Source organism: Amia ocellicauda, chromosome 12, assembly GCF_036373705.1.
Source record: "Amia ocellicauda isolate fAmiCal2 chromosome 12, fAmiCal2.hap1, whole genome shotgun sequence".
In the NCBI taxonomy this organism is placed as follows: domain Eukaryota; kingdom Metazoa; phylum Chordata; class Actinopteri; order Amiiformes; family Amiidae; genus Amia; species Amia ocellicauda.
In genome coordinates, this window is record NC_089861.1 from 10,337,631 (window position 1) to 10,354,738 (window position 17,108).

The window sequence follows — 17,108 nt, forward strand, 5'->3', positions numbered from 1 at the left end:
CCAAGAAAACATCCCCCACACCATTACACCACCACCACCAGCCTGCACAGTGGTAACAAGGCATGATGGATCCATGTTCTCATTCTGTTTACGCCAAATTCTGACTCTACCATCTGAATGTCTCAACAGAAATCGAGACTCATCAGACCAGGCAACATTTTTCCAGTCTTCAACTGTCCAATTTTGGTGAGCTTGTGCAAATTGTAGCCTCTTTTTCCTATTTGTAGTGGAGATGAGTGGTACCCGGTGGGGTCTTCTGCTGTTGTAGCCCATCTGCCTCAAGGTTGTACGTGTTGTGGCTTCACAAATGCTTTGCTGCATACCTCGGTTGTAACGAGTGGTTATTTCAGTCAAAGTTGCTCTTCTATCAGCTTGAATCAGTCGGCCCATTCTCCTCTGACCTCTAGCATCGACAAGGCATTTTCGCCCACAGGACTGCCGCATACTGGATGTTTTTCCCTTTTCACACCATTCTTTGTAAACCCTAGAAATGGTTGTGCGTGAAAATCCCAGTAACTGAGCAGATTGTGAAATACTCAGACCGGCCCGTCTGGCACCAACAACCATGCCACGCTCAAAATTGCTTAAATCACCTTTCTTTCCCATTCAGACATTCAGTTTGGAGTTCAGGAGATTGTCTTGACCAGGACCACACCCCTAAATGCATTGAAGCAACTGCCATGTGATTGGTTGGTTAGATAATTGCATTAATGAGAAATTGAACAGGTGTTCCTAATAATCCTTTAGGTGAGTGTATAGCAAGAGCACTTCCAGGTATGCCACGTTCAAAACCACAACCCTTGACTTGTTTGTTCCTCAATCTGGAAAATGTCAGATGTTGCTTTCATCTGGACTACGTGCACATAGAGCTCTTGGTCGCTTGCTTGGCCTGTAAAGGTGTGTGTCACGGACAACAAGCATCTGTTTCTGGTCTGCACTGGTGTATATGTGTCTGTCTGCCATTGTGGGAGTATATATTTTTTCAGCTGTCATGTGCACTGTGACAATAATAATAATAATAATAATAATAATAATAAAAATAAAGATATAGGTTGTTTTTAGGCTCACCATATGCAATTATTAAAATGTTTGCACTGTCCAAAATAAAAGGTGCTGTCAGTATTTCTAGTGATGCATACCCCAATTTATTAGATTATTATAATAATCATTATTGGTATTCATAACTATAACATGATGATGCTGATGATTGCACCACAGATTTCCAGCCACTGAATCACTCCAGTTTATGGATAATTGCATCACACACACACACACACACACACACAAAACCTCCCATTCATGAAATATACTGTGACCGACTGTATAAATGAATTCCTCTTGGCAGCTCAAGCCTGCGCTACTAACTCGTCTGGCGCTTCAGACGCGCACATTGGCCTCAAATCGACCCCCTCATGTGACCCAGGAAAAGGCGCTTTGTGATGACGTACAAATGACGCGCCGCCCGGTCGCCATGGAGACGAGGACACGCTGGCTGGGTGCCGCTGAAGAAACTGCGGCCAGAGACGCGTCGTTAATGGACAAATTATTGGACATGTAACAGTCCACCACTCTGGAAAGTATATATCTATATTCTGGTATGTATTTGTGAAACACAGGTGCATTCTGATTCAGATGAGATGCCCAAGAAGAAGAAGAAGGGAGGCCCGGGGGCAAGACCCGACACAGGCAAGGGAGCTGGGGCGGAGGGGCCGGAGCAGCCTGTGGTGGACAAGGAGGCCCTCCTGCAGAAAGAGTGAGCTTTACCTGAGAAAGCATGAGGGCACGGGATGGGGGGATGGAGGTGCCCAGCCTGGTTCAGTGTAGCCACGAGCGATCATTTAAAAAAACCCAAACTAACCAGGCTTTGAGAAGTCCTGTGGTGGATTGAGATGCATCCAACACACTAAAGCCTGTTGTTGATTTAAAGCAAGTGGCTGGAAGGCATTTCAGGTTTTGAATTTCAAATATCCCAGCCTGCGCATGGTGGGGCCTCTTTTCAGCGCAAAAATGCCAAAAAGTAGACCGCAAGCACAATGTCGATGCATTATAAAGCACAAGGCACAGAGCTGTGCGTTCGTAGCTTTGCATTACCTTGGTATTGACCGCACTGATGGGGCTTTGTGTTGTTTTGTGGCTGATGAAAGGCAATGGAGGGCTGCATGCTCCACATGCAGGCAAAATGCCAGGACTCCTGTGTCCTGACTGTGACTCACAGCGTCCCTGAGTAAACCTGTTAGTGTTGTTTTATAGTGCCATCATCAAGGACAGATCAATTGCCATGTTATAAAGTTCTATATTTGTAATTTCCAGATATGAGCAGCTGACGGAGACCCTGAATGAGCTGAGGAGGAGATCGGAGAACCTGTATCCTTTACAGACCGGCTGAGTCCCCCCACCTCCGGCCCCCAGCACAGCACATGAGCCCCAGGCACTGTAACCCTGAGTCAGTCAATCCAGATGTGCCCTGCTTCATCAATACATCTATATGCAGATGTAAATCATAATGGAAAATGAATACGTGACATTTTATAGACACACGCATGCATATGCAACGTCACGCTTCTGTCAGATCCTTAAGCTTCTTGATACAGACGACGCGAGAATGAGTTTCTTCAGCAGGAGGCCCATCAGACACGCCTGGAGAGTGTGAGTGAGGGAGAGGGATACCGAGGGAGGGAGGGAGAGGGTAATGGTGAGGGAGTGAGAGCGAGTCAGCGGGAGGGGGGCGATGTGAATGCAAATAAGTGGGAAGAGCGGGGGCGAGAGTGAGAGCGACTGAGAGGGCAGCGCGAAACTGTCACATCACCTTTCATTGGGATTTCAAGCACGAATTTGGTCCGTGTTTGGCAGCTACGCCCCTGTGCAGAGTGATTGATTATTTGGTGCTTATCATAAGCTTCCCGGTAACCCATTATACAATCCAGTATGATCTAATAACCAAGGCAGCACGCCAGCAAAATGTATCCTGAACTCTGTTTTGTTTTCAAACGGATATGCAACTGTTGTATAAGCCAACGATTTAAATAGACTTGTCACTTCCAGGGTTGTGCTGAGTATTTTACCACAAATAAGAAGATAACTGCCTGCAACAAAAATAAAGCCTTTCTCTACAGAGTGACAGCTTGGAGATTAAGTCCTTGGCTTCCCCAAGCTGGCTTTCCAGCCTTCAATCTTCTTGCTATAAATATTTTTTCCGACACTAGTTATGTTTCTAACAGAGCAGCGCCTCAGTGCAGCTCTGATGGGTGGATTGATTCATAACAGAGAGAGGCCTACAAACACACGTGACACACGGTTTTATATCTGGGGTCAAAACCAAAGGACTACATTTCATGAATGTCAATAACAAGTCTGAAGTCCCCTCTAGATTTCTGGTTCTGCATGTCCTCTGTGCCGTTTTATTTAGTTACCGTAATGTGATTAACATCCTCAGTCACATTTGCCCTTCATGGAAATGTCAGATAGACAGTTGACCAAGTGAAATGTGGCTTGTCCAAAATGCCACCTGACATTTCTGTTGAAATCGCTTTGTCACTGCAGATCAAACGCATTGTCAGCCTCGTGTTTTCGATAAACTGCCTTCTTAATTCTCACTGCCGCTTATGGTCTTTCCACACCTGATTCAGACCCTGGCACTGAAAAGCTGATGGCGTAGTCGTCCCCGGGTTTCACGTGGTCACCTCTAGGGTGCTTAGCACTGTAAATGGGTCAGAATCTTTCAATAAGAGCAGTTTCTATAAAAGTGAATCTCTCAGTTAGGTCTATTTCTTGCCTCTGTTTTAAGAAGTCAGAGTTGGAGTGACGTGTGTCGTGCTTGCTCTCCTCCCTCCCCCCATACAGCAAGAGTACATGTCATACATGTCCAAGAAGACCCAGAAACGTGAGAACGCCATTGTCACCCTCAGCGACCAGAACAACACAGAACTGAAGAAGCTGAGGACGCAGAAAGAGGAGCTTCTGGAGAAACACAGGGAACAGACCTCTGGTAAGAGGGAGACCAGTGACAGGGAGAGGGTCCAGGCAATTCCTGTGACACGTTCAGTGTGAAGGTGTTTTACTTCAATAACCGCTATACAATCTAAAGCCCCACACAGAGATCTGCCTCCTTGGGGGCTGTGTTTTCTTCGGCGTTCACCAGTGTCACACCTTGGTCTATTCCAGAGCTGAAGAGGCAAATCTTGCAGAAGGAGAAGGAGCTGTCAGTGGTGAATCTGGAGATCGCTGATCTGTGGGAGTATAAGGTTCAGAACACGAGTTAACCCTGCTCTTTCTCCGTGAAGGTGCCGTGCATGTCTGTGTGTGACACATGTGTGCGTGCCATCCACAGACCCTGCAGCAGCAGCAGCTGAGCCGCATCCAGGAGCTGGAGCGCGAGGTGCTGGCAATGCGAGTCCGGCACACCGAGAGCCTGCAGACCCTGAAGGCCAGCTTCCTGGAGGACAAGCTGCAGTACGAGGACCAGGCCCGGCAGAGGCTGCAGGCGCTGACCGTGGCGGCCAACAAGGTGGGTCTGAAAGTAGAGTAGTCCGGTTCAGACTGAAGGCATTGATTACACAATGTAACACAATTTTTGTGTTATTTCCTAATTGCTTTTGCCTCAAAAGTATAGAAAATGGCTATTATTCCCCACAAACTTTGCTTTTGTGACCAGGACAGTGATATTTTGAAATTTACCTATTTCCAATGAGAAAACAGGCAAATTTGTGTCTTTTCGTTCACATAAAGTCAGAAAAAAAAAAAAAAAAGAATCCAAATTAACATGTATTAATACTAAAGTAATACAAAAATGACTACAATTTAGAAGTGAGTAGTTTTTCAAGATTTACAATTATACTGTACTATTACAGATTATTCAAATTTCTTTTTTTTTTTTTCCTAATCCATTTTCACATCTCAACTAAGACTGAAAACACTACTTTGACTAAGCACCCATTCGTGCACTGGCAACCTAGCAACATAAATGGCCAAGTTACTGTATTCATGTTGTTGTATTTCCAGTAATTGGACACTTCGTACTATTGCTCCTAGGGGATGCCATTGTTGGAAGTTAAGCGGTTATTTCCACAACCCACTGACTGTGAAGGGGTTGCCTCTTTCAAAGTAGATTAAAGAGCACAACTCAAACTGTCACTCACCTCTGTGCCAGTTGAGGGCGCTACACTCGCATTATTCTCAGTGAGTTTATGCCTTTAGTGCAAAATTCAGCCATTGTTACAGCCCACTTTATATTATTCAATGGCCTTATTCTTGAAGTAGTTTGAACGTCACTGAAATCACTGTTTTAAGAAGCAGACACTACAGTAATTACATTAATTAAGTTGGTGATATGCAGCAGCTGTTTATTTACCACAGGGTCATCAAGCTCTGGCTTCTGGTTCTTGCTCCAAATGGAGACTCATTTCCTGAATTAATGTGATTATCATCTCCGTTTGGCTCATTTAAGATTCATATCGCAGTGAATAGCTTAAAATATCCTGTTGGCTTAAGAGAAAGCAGCCACGTTAGTTGTCTGGAGCCTGGAAAGCTCTGATTTCGAGGTCTCCCGCCCAGCTCTGAGCTGTTTCGCGTGTGTCCTGTAGGAGGCGTCGCGCTGCCTGCTGACTCACACTCAGGGGGTGGCCCAGGAGAACCGGCAGCTGCGGGCGGAGCTGCTGCAGCTGGTCCAGAGAGCGGGCAGTCTGCGCCGGCAGCAGGGGGCGCTGCAGGAGCAGAGGCAGCAGCTGCTGAGGGAGAGGCAGTACGCCGAGGAGCTGCGCCGGCTGAGAAGGCCGGCACTGGAGGCCAGCGTTTGAGTCGCGGCAAAGACATGCACTGCCGACTGTTCTTATACTGCGGGTATTTCAGAAAGATTATATAATATCTGTTACAATAGTTTGACTGTAAAATAAAATACATTCCCCCTCATTCTTTATGTTGTCCTGTATTTGTACTGAATGCTTTCTTTCCATTGATGCGCTCTGATTTTACATTGCTATGTAATAACACACACAGACTTTCTCCCCATTTCTCTGCTGCATCACATCATTCATTCAAAACACAGTTTACACCAGGGTTGGGGTCAATTCAATTTAAATTGAAATTCATGGGCTAATTCCAACTCAAATCTTATACTTTTTTGAATTGATCAATTTTAATTTTAATTCTTAATGATTCTTGTAATTTGAATTCATGAATTGGAATTGTGATTCTTCTAATTGGAATGTGACTGTTTCAGTCTTTGGAAGTGAATTAGAATTTAGACATTTTAAGCTGCAATTGAATTTGTAGTTGTCAATATCTCATATTTCAGAATTTGAATTGGAAATGCTTTTCATGTGCCTTGTTTTAATCATTTTACCTTTTTTAATCCATTATGAATTCTCTATAATGATGCATTATCTGTTCTTAAACTATTTTATTTTGTAATAATTGTATCTTCATCACATTTGTCAATGATTTAGACAATACAATGTTTACAAGACAATGTTTTATTATTAAAATTACAGGCAAATGCTTCTCAGCAGCTTCCTAACAACTGAGGGATTATCTTAATCTCAGCCAATGAGCTCCTCATCCACCTAATAGACACTCATACAAGACAGTGTCCAAGTCCTGCCCTCTTGTTGGGAAGGATAAATCACAAGATCCATCTCAATTACTAGCAATTCCCCACTGTTCTAAAACTTACTATATTGGACCTACCTCGCTCTCCTTGTGTGTTGGGTAGAAGGATTGTGGTGGTTTTGACTGTGTTAACATATAATTATTTTAAGGATTGCTTGTGTTTTTGACTTGGACCGTTACTGAGAACCTGATTTTGTGATTGAACCTGGACTGGCTGAGGACCCACTGCCTACCGATTTGGACAAACAGCCTCTGGTGTTTGATCACCTAAGTGATGGTAACAAAGAAGGAAACCATTAAGGATTAAGGAATTGGTGTGGGAGAAATATTGAATTGGAATTGAATTAGTGGAATTGACCCCAACCCTGGTTTACACTGGCAGTTTACAAGTGCTCCAAACTGTCACCACTGGCATGCTAATTATTAGGTAAATGGGTTTTATTTGATAATTAATTATACATTCAATCTGTGATATTCGGCCTCTGGTGAAATTTTACCCACTGCTGATGATCAAAATAACTTCAAAAACAAACTGTAATGATTAAGAAGGACCACAAGAGGGCAACCTTTGCTCAATCCAGACAACACACTGACGGAGCACTGCTGGAATAACGCAGATCTGATATTTCACCTGGAAGCTTTAATAATGGTTACCTAACCTGAAATGGTCCGGCCTGCTTGAGGGGGTTGGTGATGGTGATGCAAGACTTACGCAGTATTGTGTAGTTCATAGTGTTGCTATTCTTTTAAACCAGATCTTGCAGGCTAAGAGCCTCAATAAAGACCCCTCAGTTTTGTAGGGAGTCTCCCCTTTCGTTTCAGCGATACTTTAACTAGAAACTGACTCTATGCTCTCTTCATTCACTGCTTGTTCATAAATGGTCAGATCTGAGACGGGCGGCACCCTTTTCTATTGAAGAAACACCCGCAACTGGATCCCAGCTACTTGTTCTTGTTTTGTTGTGTAAACGCTGTCCAAGGAACACACAACCAGCGCTCACCGGCTCAAATACAAACAAAAACACAAACTACTGTTTAGATTACAAAATATAATCTGTAATCTAATATTAGTGTCACTTGGAGATTACTGAAAATATTATTTGTAGGAAAAACACCATTAATCTAAAGAAACATGTCTAATTTAACACTTTACAGTGATGCTACACTGGACACCAATTAATTTGCACTAGACAGAATGATTATTCTGCTCCAAATAGCCTTGGCTGGGAAAGAGACGTTTTTCTTAGCTTTTGGGCTACACAAGAATGAAGTGAACAAAACCAATGTTAAGAAATGCACTAAAAGCAGAAGAGTTTGTCACCATATGTTCTTATTCCATGACACAACAGTGTTCCCTAAGTAAGCTCTTATAGAGAGAGTCCAGTCAGACACAGTCCAGGCCCAGCCGCATCAGAGGTAGCTTTATTATTCAATATAGACACAGTATTCCAGCCTGGAGAGCCTTCAAAAAAACACTTAAATATTCTTAAAAACAACTTTATACTTTTTTTATTATTTTTTATAAATTACAAAAATAAAATCCAACATCTATTTACACCAATAATAAACATTTGATTTAAAAAAAGAAAAACATTACTGGAAGGGGGCATCCACCAATGATGTCGTTAGGCGTGGAGGAGGGGTCTCCTGTGGGATTTGATTGGGTGGAAACGAATGCACTTGGTGACTGTATTCTAGAACTCGTTAGGCGCTGGTTCCCTGGCACTTTCGAAGGTGTCTAACTGGTTGTTGCCGTTTTAAATGTTCATTAGTAATGTGATTACATCTACTGACCCATTATTAATGAATTGGCTTTGAACTAATGTTAAGCTTGAAGCATAAATCTGCTTTACATCCCAGAGCATGTTTTTGTTCTTGATCTGTGTTACATCTGTGTTGTGGTGTAAAGGGACTCTCTCTCTCCCTCTCGCAGCACAGTTATTGTGTTAAAATGGAGGCTCGGTACCCGATGTCTGATTTTATTAATAATAAAAGCGTGTGTATAAATATTCATCGTGTGTGTGACATTATTAATGGATGCCCACTCGGTGTAGCAAAACAATGCGGCGGTGGTGTCTTGACTGTTTTATTATTCCAGTTTTTATTCAGTGTCCTCAGCCAGAGGTAGGAGAGAGGGAGAGAAAGACAGACAGAAGGGAAGTGGGCAGGAGAGTGGTGGAAATTAAGAATAATTAAGGGATTTAGAGTAAGGGAAAACAGTAAATAAAAGCATGGAGGAGAGAAAAACTGGAATGTTGTATACCACTGAAATTGTTGCCAATTCTCAGCAAACACGCACAGCTGTGCCTACCCTGACACACTGGAACTGCTCAAGACTGGAAGAGCAAAAACCACTACATGGAGCACATTACCGCTATAAAAACACAGACAGATAAAAACAGGAATAAAAAACAACATACAAATCATCTGATTGGCTTGGATGAGTGAGAAAGAACCACTACGATGCGTACAAAGACATTGTTCTGTTTGCGGTTTGATTAGTTTGTTTTGGAATCATGCTTGAACACCGTCACAATAAATATTACAATAAAACATCACGGAGCTCTCCTTTCTGCATTAATGGGAAAAAAAGCAGATCAAACATTCCTCCTAGTCGCTCGGATTCAGCCACCATCTGTAAAGCAGAGGCCAGCAGTAGACAAGTACCTCTGTCCAGACCTTGAAACAAAGCCCACGATCAGACGAACAATCGCATATTATAATTTTTTAGCCACACAATATATCGTGCCATTAACATTCAAAGAGCCCAACAGGGTTTCAGCTGTAACCCTGCCTATGTTCTTAAAGGTCTTACGGCCACAAATATCAAATTCACAGTGCTGGTTGAGAGCATTTGAAAAACTAGCTCAACGCACAGTGTTTAGCCAGAGGGTTACTTTTTGATTGCATTACAGACATGGTGGCTTGCAGGAATGATTAAAACCAACACTGTGGGTTTCCCCACAAAATGTGTTCTGCCTCGCTGAGTGACCCCTGCCCAGGCAGCAGGCTCTCAAAGCTTTCCACTCATTTACCAACTTTTGTTATGTGTTGCAACACATACATGCAAGGTACATTGCTAAGAGGACGATTACATAGCGACACACGATGGATAGGAACTTGAAAAAGACAGAATTACATACATGCTGACCACAAATCCCAAAGTTGTAGATTGGTCAACAGCTGTACCCACTCAATCACTTGAGAGGTCCAATTAATCAATTAAAGTGTAATGAATCTTTTCATTAGGTAATACAGAGCTAAAGGGAAAACAAAAACCTGCAAACACTGGCGATCCTCCAGGCCATGGGCCATATCAACAGACAACCTCCTGTACCAGAGTCTCCCCCCTGGGTCTCAGGGGAACAGATACGCAAGAAGGAGACATTCAAATGTTTTTTTTCTCTTCACGAAACAGAACAGAGAGGAAACACCTCCCGCCCAACAAAGTTAATAAATAAGAATAAGAACAAACAAAACCATTCATGAATATCAATACCATATAAAGCTGTTTCGATAATAGTCATGTTTTTTTGTTGTCGTCTCCTTATCAAAACCCAGGTATATTTATTTGTGGATCATAGAGGAGCTCTCAATGGCAGTGAGCTGGCTAGCATGGCTCAGTGTAGTTAACGCAATCGTACCCTGTATTTAACAACACCTCAGTGCCCGTTGAACAGCCCAAAGAATGAGTGTGTGTGTGTAGATTAGAGGTGAGGAACACAACTGATTATTGCAGTGAAAGACATTCACCAGGAAAGAAATATCTCAATCTTGAACACAAGGTGAGGAAAAAAAACAACTTTGTTTTGTTTAGCCAGTTAGTTGTGTGAAGGTCTCGGTGTTTTTACTTAGACTGGGCCTTACCTCTTGTGTCTGTTGTCTGTTCTGAACACAAAGGTGGAGTCATAAAAACGTGACGAGGAAGAGGGGATTTCTGAGGAAGTGCCACAGACGGGGATCTGCTCAGATAGGCAAGGCAGTGAGGTCATTCATAGGCTCCTCGTACAAACTGCATTGGCTAGGTCAGCATGTCTGGGACGTCTTCTCTGATTCACCAACGGAGACCAAATATGCCCCATATTAACCCTCTACCTACCCCTACGTGAATTCGATAGCGATCCTTAGAAACAAAAGAACAGGCACAAACATCTGCAGTCCAGCACTGAAGACACAGCGTCTGACTTCAACAGCCCAGAACAATATAACCATTGCACTGCTGTCCTCTACAGAATAATATATATATATATATATATATATATATATATATATATATATATATATATATATATATACTATAGATATACCAGCTGGTACAGACACAAAGCATACAGATGAACTGATGATTGATATACTGTCGGTCTCCGGGGCAGGCTGGCTGTCTGCAGACTCTTCCTCACACCGCAGGGAGCCACAGTCCCTCCCTCCACAAACCAGGAGAGCTCTTGGCTCCCAGACGTGCAGTTTAGACAGGACTAGAAAATGTTAAATGCAAGTACTTGCTTCTCTTATAGGAGTGGTTTTCACATCAGGGTTGGGGGGACGGGGAAAGTGTGAAAAAAGCAATTTACTCCCAAAATCTTGAGCTCATTCCACATTATTAAAGCGCTTTCCTGTCACTGGTGGTCGTGGTGCTGCAGGGAGGGACTGATCCTGCTCAGTTTAATGGTGCTCACAGCAAGGCAGCAATGATGAGTACTGCTTCTACGCCGTGAAGCGCTCAGAGCGAAACACAGCTTGTGTGTTGACTGGAGAACCAAGGGCACACCCAGTCGGTCAAAGAGATTCTGGCGATCTCCAGATTTCCAGTCAGACAAGGAAACTGGATTCTGAGAGACTGGGACGTTAATGAAAAGTTCTGCTAAAATGATAGTTAAAAGAAAAAGTACAATCAAATAAATTAAGCAGGTCCAAGTCCCATAGTGCAAAACCAGACTTAATCAGGGTCTATAGATCATTCCATTTATGGAGAGAGAACTGGAGCCACCCTTCCACCAGAATAGTAGGTTTCAACGTGCACTTCTGAGCACCACAACAAGGCTTCACCCGAAAGGCTTTTTCCAGAACAGTCTTGAGAGGTTTGCCAGAGTGGCGTTTCAAAGTGCACTGATGCAGAGAGCAGAGAGAGGATGGGCATATCTTGTGCAGAGGCTGATTCTGCAGCTGTCCCCAGGCACACTGCGAGACAGCATCTCTCCCAGTTCACACCCAGCGAGCACCTACAAGCTCTGCTCCTGCTAATGAACAAGCAAAACAAAAGCAAGGAAGATTGGGAATACTAAACAAGAGGGCTCAGAAAGTGCTCTGTGCACTTTTGATGCTGACCAGAGCCCCCTGCAGAGTCCAAGAGGCAAAGGGTGGGGCTGTGCAGTCGACGTACGAGGACACAGACAGGCTGTGAGGTCGGAGGTCAGCAGGTGGGCTGTATCTGCTGCAGGTCAGATGGAGCTCTCCTCACAGGAGGCCAGCGGAGCCCCGGCCAGCATCATCACTCTAGGGCTGTCCACCTCCTCCCCCTCTCTTTCCCTCCCTCCCTTCTCACCCTCCCTCCCATTCCCATTCTCACAGGCCTGGTTGATGTTGGCGTAAGCGTGCCCGTTCAGTGCGCCGTTCTTCTTCTCCGTTAGCGGCACCCCCTCCGACAGCAGGCTGGGGCTGCTGGGAGAGTTGGGTGTACCAGGGTAGGGGGCTTTCTCGGTAATGGGGTTTCGGCGGGAGCGCAACCTGGAGAAGCAGTACATTCCCCCCGCCCCCAGGAACAAGCCCAGCAGGAACAGGACGAGGGAGATGCCCACTGTGTGGTGCCGGCGCACCCCGGTGGCGGCCTTGGTGTTGGGGCTGTCGATCACGACGTCGTAGGCGGCCCTCTCGCACAGCCGCAGCCCCCGCGCCAGGCTCCCCTCCTCGCAGCGGCAGCTGTAGTGGCCCAGGCTGTCCGGCGACACGGTGATCTCCAGGTGGCTGCGGTGCTGCCGCGTGTGCCGGTCCTTGGGGTACTCCCAGTGGCAGGGGGAGGGCGACAGCTGCACACAAGGCAGCATCAAGTGCAGCCCTGGCACCGCCATCACCAACTGTACCTGTGGAGCGCAGCGCCCTGAGACAGAGAGAGAGAGTCAGGCCCAAAATACGCTATCAAACATCTCGGCAGACTTCAGGCCTATTTCAAGGTCTGGATTGTATTCATGCACTGGTCTATTGTTATATTGCAGCAATGAAAACGCGTTTGATGTAATATCAAAGTGCTTTTTCACACCTGGTAGAACATGGACTTCCATTTGTCTCATTAATGATGTAGTTGCTTCTGCTTTCATTGCCTATATCATTCACACCATAATACATTATAATGTGAAACTGGGTAATAAATAACCCAAGGGAGGTCACTTTGAGTGGAAGACTGACTTACTCTCTTCTGTCTTACACAGCTCCTGCACATTGCCAGACTGCACTTCCTGCAGAGTCCTGTAACACACACAAGCACACCCACAAAGACAAGAAAAAGTATAAGTAACAAAAGAGGAGTACATTCAGAAGGTGCATTCCAATCTACGGGAAGAACATTGGGGGAAAAAAAATACAAACACCCCCAAAATGCAATGGTGTGAGACAGTCAGGGTGGCGGTCAAACCCTCAGTCAAAGAGTGAGGGTCAGAGAGGCTCACCCTGGACGGTGTGGATCTGCTGGGACGCAGCGGTTCTGCTCAGGGTCCCAACCGCACGGGGCACGCACGCAGTCCGCACAGCTGCTGTACACACTGCACTGCTGCTCCGGCAGTTTCACCAGAGAGCCGGGGGACCCCACCAGCACCCAGTCCTGGAACACAGAGGAACACAGAGCGAGGGTTGAGTCATGACCCGTATGCTAATCGGTTCATTTCGTTGTATAAGTTTGCCTGGTCTGTGACCGCCATCTAGCGAGGCAGTGCAGGGCAGTGTGAGGCAGACAGTACCTTTGTGAGCAGGATGTTGTTGACAGGCTCGGTGACTGGGAACAGCTCCTTCTGCTGGATGAGGGAGGCGTTGTTTCGCACCACGGACACCTGGTGCAGCTCCCCACGGTCTACAAGACACCGACACACTGGTTATACACAGCATGTGTCACACAACCCAACACACCCACCCGCACACACATGCACAAGTTAGGAGTATTAACGCATTCATATAAACATCAGAGAGACTCTGTGTGCTCACCTGTGCCCAGATACAGCATGGCCGCAGTGGCGTGGCCGGGCACCAGGCTGACGGCGATGCGGGTGTAGGTGACGCCACTGCGGGACAGGAGGGGCTGGGCCTCCACGGCGTTCTCCATCAGTGGGTGGTCCCGCACGAAGGTCAGCACCTTGTCTGGCAGCATCAAGGACGACACGAAGCCCATTTCCCTCATGGCCTTGCCGATGCACTGCAGAGGAGACGAGGCAGGCCTGAGCAAACACACGGCATGGGGGCTACCCGAGGACTTTTGATTCTTGGCCCAAGACAAATGTAGTCAACGTGTCTGCATTGTATTGTGCGTGAACGTTTTTTTGTTTCCTGTTCGGTTCTTTTTCTGTCTTGAGATGGCACCCCATGAAACGTACGTGATACATTTATACATTTAATGTTGGATTGATTACTACTTCCACTATTATTAATAATAATATATACCTGTCCAGGTCGTGGTTGGGGAACTGGGTCTGGGTTTTGCCAGTTCTCACAGTTCTTCTTCAGCTCCTTGTATGGACCAGCCATCACCTTATTAATGTCTTCCAGGCTGTACACACACACTGCAGATACCTCCTCTCGCTCCCTGAGAGAGAGAGAGAGTAGATGGGTAGGGAGGTATGTTAGTGTTTAATAAGCCAGGAATCTGAGTTAAACCTCCTACTCCCCAGTATTTAATCATAGTTTTTTCTGTATTTTTAAATTACTTATTTAGCTGCTCAGTTTGAGAGCTATGTGCTTCCCTGGTCATATCAGTTAGATAGGACATAATATAAAACCTTGTCTTTGTTTTCATTTCCACAATTGTGAATCTATTTGGTTTTCTGTCTGTGTTTGTCAGTTGGTTCGTGTGTCTGTCTGTCTACTTACATGTCTATCAGTGTATGAATTTGTGATTAGTGTGCTGTGTGTGTGTCAGTGTATCAGCCATTGTGTGTGTCAGTGTATCAGCCTCTGAGTGTATAAGTGAACATGTCAGAGGATCAGCTTGTGTGTGTGTGTGTCTCACCACTGGGAGGTGAAGAGGCCGTAGAAGTGTGTGGTGCTGGAGTCCCCGGGCGTGCGCTCCAGGGTGTACACGTCTGTCAGGATGTTGTAGCGCTGGCCACTCTGTCTGTCCTCACACACCAGCTGGGCTTTCAGGAACGTCGTCCAGCGCTTCTGCAGGGTCTTCATCCCACCCACATCTCCCTGACAGATAGAGCACCAAGGGGAGACGCACAGCGTAGGGGACAAAGAGAGCAGCAGGAAGGCGGGCAGAAGGGAAGTGGGGATTTTGGACAAAAAGATGGAGAAGGATGGGCAAGGGGAGGCAGAGAAAGAGCAAGAGGAAATTATGTTTAAATAACTGCTCAACTGATGTGGACTACATTGAGTGCAGTTTTCAGTTACAGACAGTCAGTGTGGTGTGACTGACGGATGGACAGACTCACCTTGCAGACCCTGGCCACCCTAGGCACCTTGATCTTGGTGTAAAAGTCGTACTCCTTGGCCACTTCAGTGAAGAAGAAGTAGATCTTGTCATCGTCGACCGTGGGTTCCTTCTCAGGAATGAAGGCCGAGCTCACAAACTCTGGGTCTGACCGCAGGGAACAAAACACAGTCAGCTGTGGCATCGCTCGGCACATTCAAACAACTCGGCTACCCTTTAAAAAAGGCAGCAGGCACGCCCCCCCGTGACTTACCACTCAGCCAGGTGCTGGACGTCTCTGTGCGGATGCGCTCCCCCTCGTTGCCCGTTGCTCTGGTGATGTCAAAGGCTGTGCCCAGGAAGTTGCTGGTGGCAGCGGCATACAGGACTTCATCTGAGGATAACAGGAGAGTGGTCGTACAGGGGGAAAAGAAGAGGCTGCCAAATCTGGGCACTGTACTTCCTTTTAAACACAGCTGGGTGCGTTCTTATTGTTATTTTTTTAATTAAACATGCGCCTGCTATAACCTTGACAGTAGTTACATATCCAGACACTTCCTGCTGATCATATATTCATGCCTTCGATGTTATTCTTTGTCCTGACTTGCCCAAATACTCGATCGGCCCCTTGCAAGCCAGAGATTTCTCAAAGGCCGTGAAGGATATGAATGTTGGACGTGAGAGGAGGCCAGTCATTCTGAGAGATACCTGCCAAGTTGTACGTGGCACAACACCACGCACAAAATGGAGCACGGACCAAACTTGTATCTTGGATTAATATAGGCTACTAGCAGCCAAGTACATAAAAGGTACCAAATGGTTGGCTTTTGCTTTTAACTTCCATCACGCTCTTATGTACGACGCAGCTGGTGGGGGCGCTGTACCTGCCATGACAGCAGTGTAGTGCTGACTGGGCTCGAATGGACACTTCCCCTTCCCGGTCTCCATCTTGACACTGCCGTCATCATGTTTTTCCAGGGTGAAGTCTGTCACATTCTAGATCCGAGGCATGCAACAGGACGAGAGGAAAAAAGTGAAAGGCAGCATTACCACTGTACTCAGTCATCACAGTCTGTACAATGCTTCAGATTTGTCATGACTAGTACGGGTCTTGCGGGATGGATCACAAGGAGTATCACTCACGATGAAGGCGCACTGTGGGTCGAAGGCGTAGGTCCCACACACAAAGATCCGGTCGTCGCTGAGAAACTGCAGCAGTCGGACAAAGTTGCGACAGTCGGCCTTGGGAGAGGAGAGAGCAGAGGTGGGTTACAGTGCGAGACCAAGCTAAACTCGAGCACGGTCTTTATTAATCAATACACTCATTGTCCGTCTGTACTGGACTGGCCACTGCTGCTCTGGGGGCGCAGCGAAGAACACGCGGAGTACAACATGACTGGTGGACACGCTTCAGAGAGAGAATGTCAGTTGTGCTCGTCTTCGGGTTTTCAGAGTCGCTTTCTGGAGCGTGACTGCAAACACAGACACGGCAGTGACTGTGAACTCAGGCGTGTGAGTTGTGCAGGGTCTGACGGGCACGCTCTTGAAGAAGGCTGACATTTATACCTTCGAGGTCTAAAGTTGCGTTGGAAATGCAGGACATTTCCACTGTGTTTGGGAGCTGTGGATTTTTATTGTCCTGCAACTGAGTGTATGATTCACCAGGGGGGGCAGCAGTTTACAAATTTCCCAGTGCAGAAGAGAACTGATGGCCTTTAAAAGGTGAGGACCGCTGGCCTAACATGTTTAAGAGGGCTGTGAGACTGGACTGTGCAGAGGGTTATTTAACTCCACAGAATGTACAAAAGTGCTTTTAAAATAGTGGTCCACAGATAACTTCCTTGGCATTCCTCAAAAAAAAGGAAAAAGGAAGCATTTCTCCTAAAAAAATAAATAT

The 17,108-nt window shown here is 45.8% G+C and overlaps 2 protein-coding genes across 2 annotated transcripts in view; one reads left to right on the top strand and one right to left on the bottom strand.

The window, feature by feature from the left end:
- The first annotated feature begins 1,471 nt into the window (after positions 1-1,471).
- Positions 1,472-5,921, top strand: ccdc166 (coiled-coil domain containing 166). Its single transcript, XM_066718317.1, has 7 exons — positions 1,472-1,753; positions 2,311-2,364; positions 2,592-2,646; positions 3,841-3,985; positions 4,162-4,241; positions 4,328-4,504; positions 5,580-5,921. Exons 1-7 carry the CDS (start codon positions 1,638-1,640, stop codon positions 5,790-5,792), a joined length of 840 nt encoding a protein of 279 aa, XP_066574414.1. The 5' UTR covers positions 1,472-1,637; the 3' UTR covers positions 5,793-5,921.
- A 2,088-nt stretch (positions 5,922-8,009) lies between these two features.
- The window catches only part of sema4f (sema domain, immunoglobulin domain (Ig), transmembrane domain (TM) and short cytoplasmic domain, (semaphorin) 4F), a 54,988-nt gene continuing 45,889 nt past the window's right edge, over positions 8,010-17,108 (bottom strand). The window contains exons 4-14 of the mRNA XM_066718318.1: positions 16,355-16,453; positions 16,096-16,207; positions 15,486-15,605; positions 15,234-15,379; positions 14,810-14,991; positions 14,245-14,386; positions 13,792-13,999; positions 13,551-13,660; positions 13,263-13,414; positions 13,007-13,062; positions 8,010-12,697 (exon numbers count right to left, since the gene is read on the bottom strand). Of these exons, the coding sequence (XP_066574415.1) occupies positions 12,042-12,697; positions 13,007-13,062; positions 13,263-13,414; positions 13,551-13,660; positions 13,792-13,999; positions 14,245-14,386; positions 14,810-14,991; positions 15,234-15,379; positions 15,486-15,605; positions 16,096-16,207; positions 16,355-16,453 (1,983 nt within the window). The 3' untranslated portion in view covers positions 8,010-12,041. The remainder of the gene's footprint in view (positions 12,698-13,006; positions 13,063-13,262; positions 13,415-13,550; positions 13,661-13,791; positions 14,000-14,244; positions 14,387-14,809; positions 14,992-15,233; positions 15,380-15,485; positions 15,606-16,095; positions 16,208-16,354; positions 16,454-17,108) is intronic.

Excerpts from the sequence above, each read along its gene's own strand:
- ccdc166 (XM_066718317.1), top strand. The coding sequence starts at position 1,638 with ATGCCCAAGAAGAAGAAGAAGGGAGGCCCGGGGGCAAGACCCGACACA. Across the intron at positions 2,365-2,591 it reads AGGAGGAGATCGGAGAACCT|ACGACGCGAGAATGAGTTTC; the intron begins GTATCCTTTACA and ends TTCTTGATACAG. Across the intron at positions 4,505-5,579 it reads TGACCGTGGCGGCCAACAAG|GAGGCGTCGCGCTGCCTGCT; the intron begins GTGGGTCTGAAA and ends TGTGTCCTGTAG.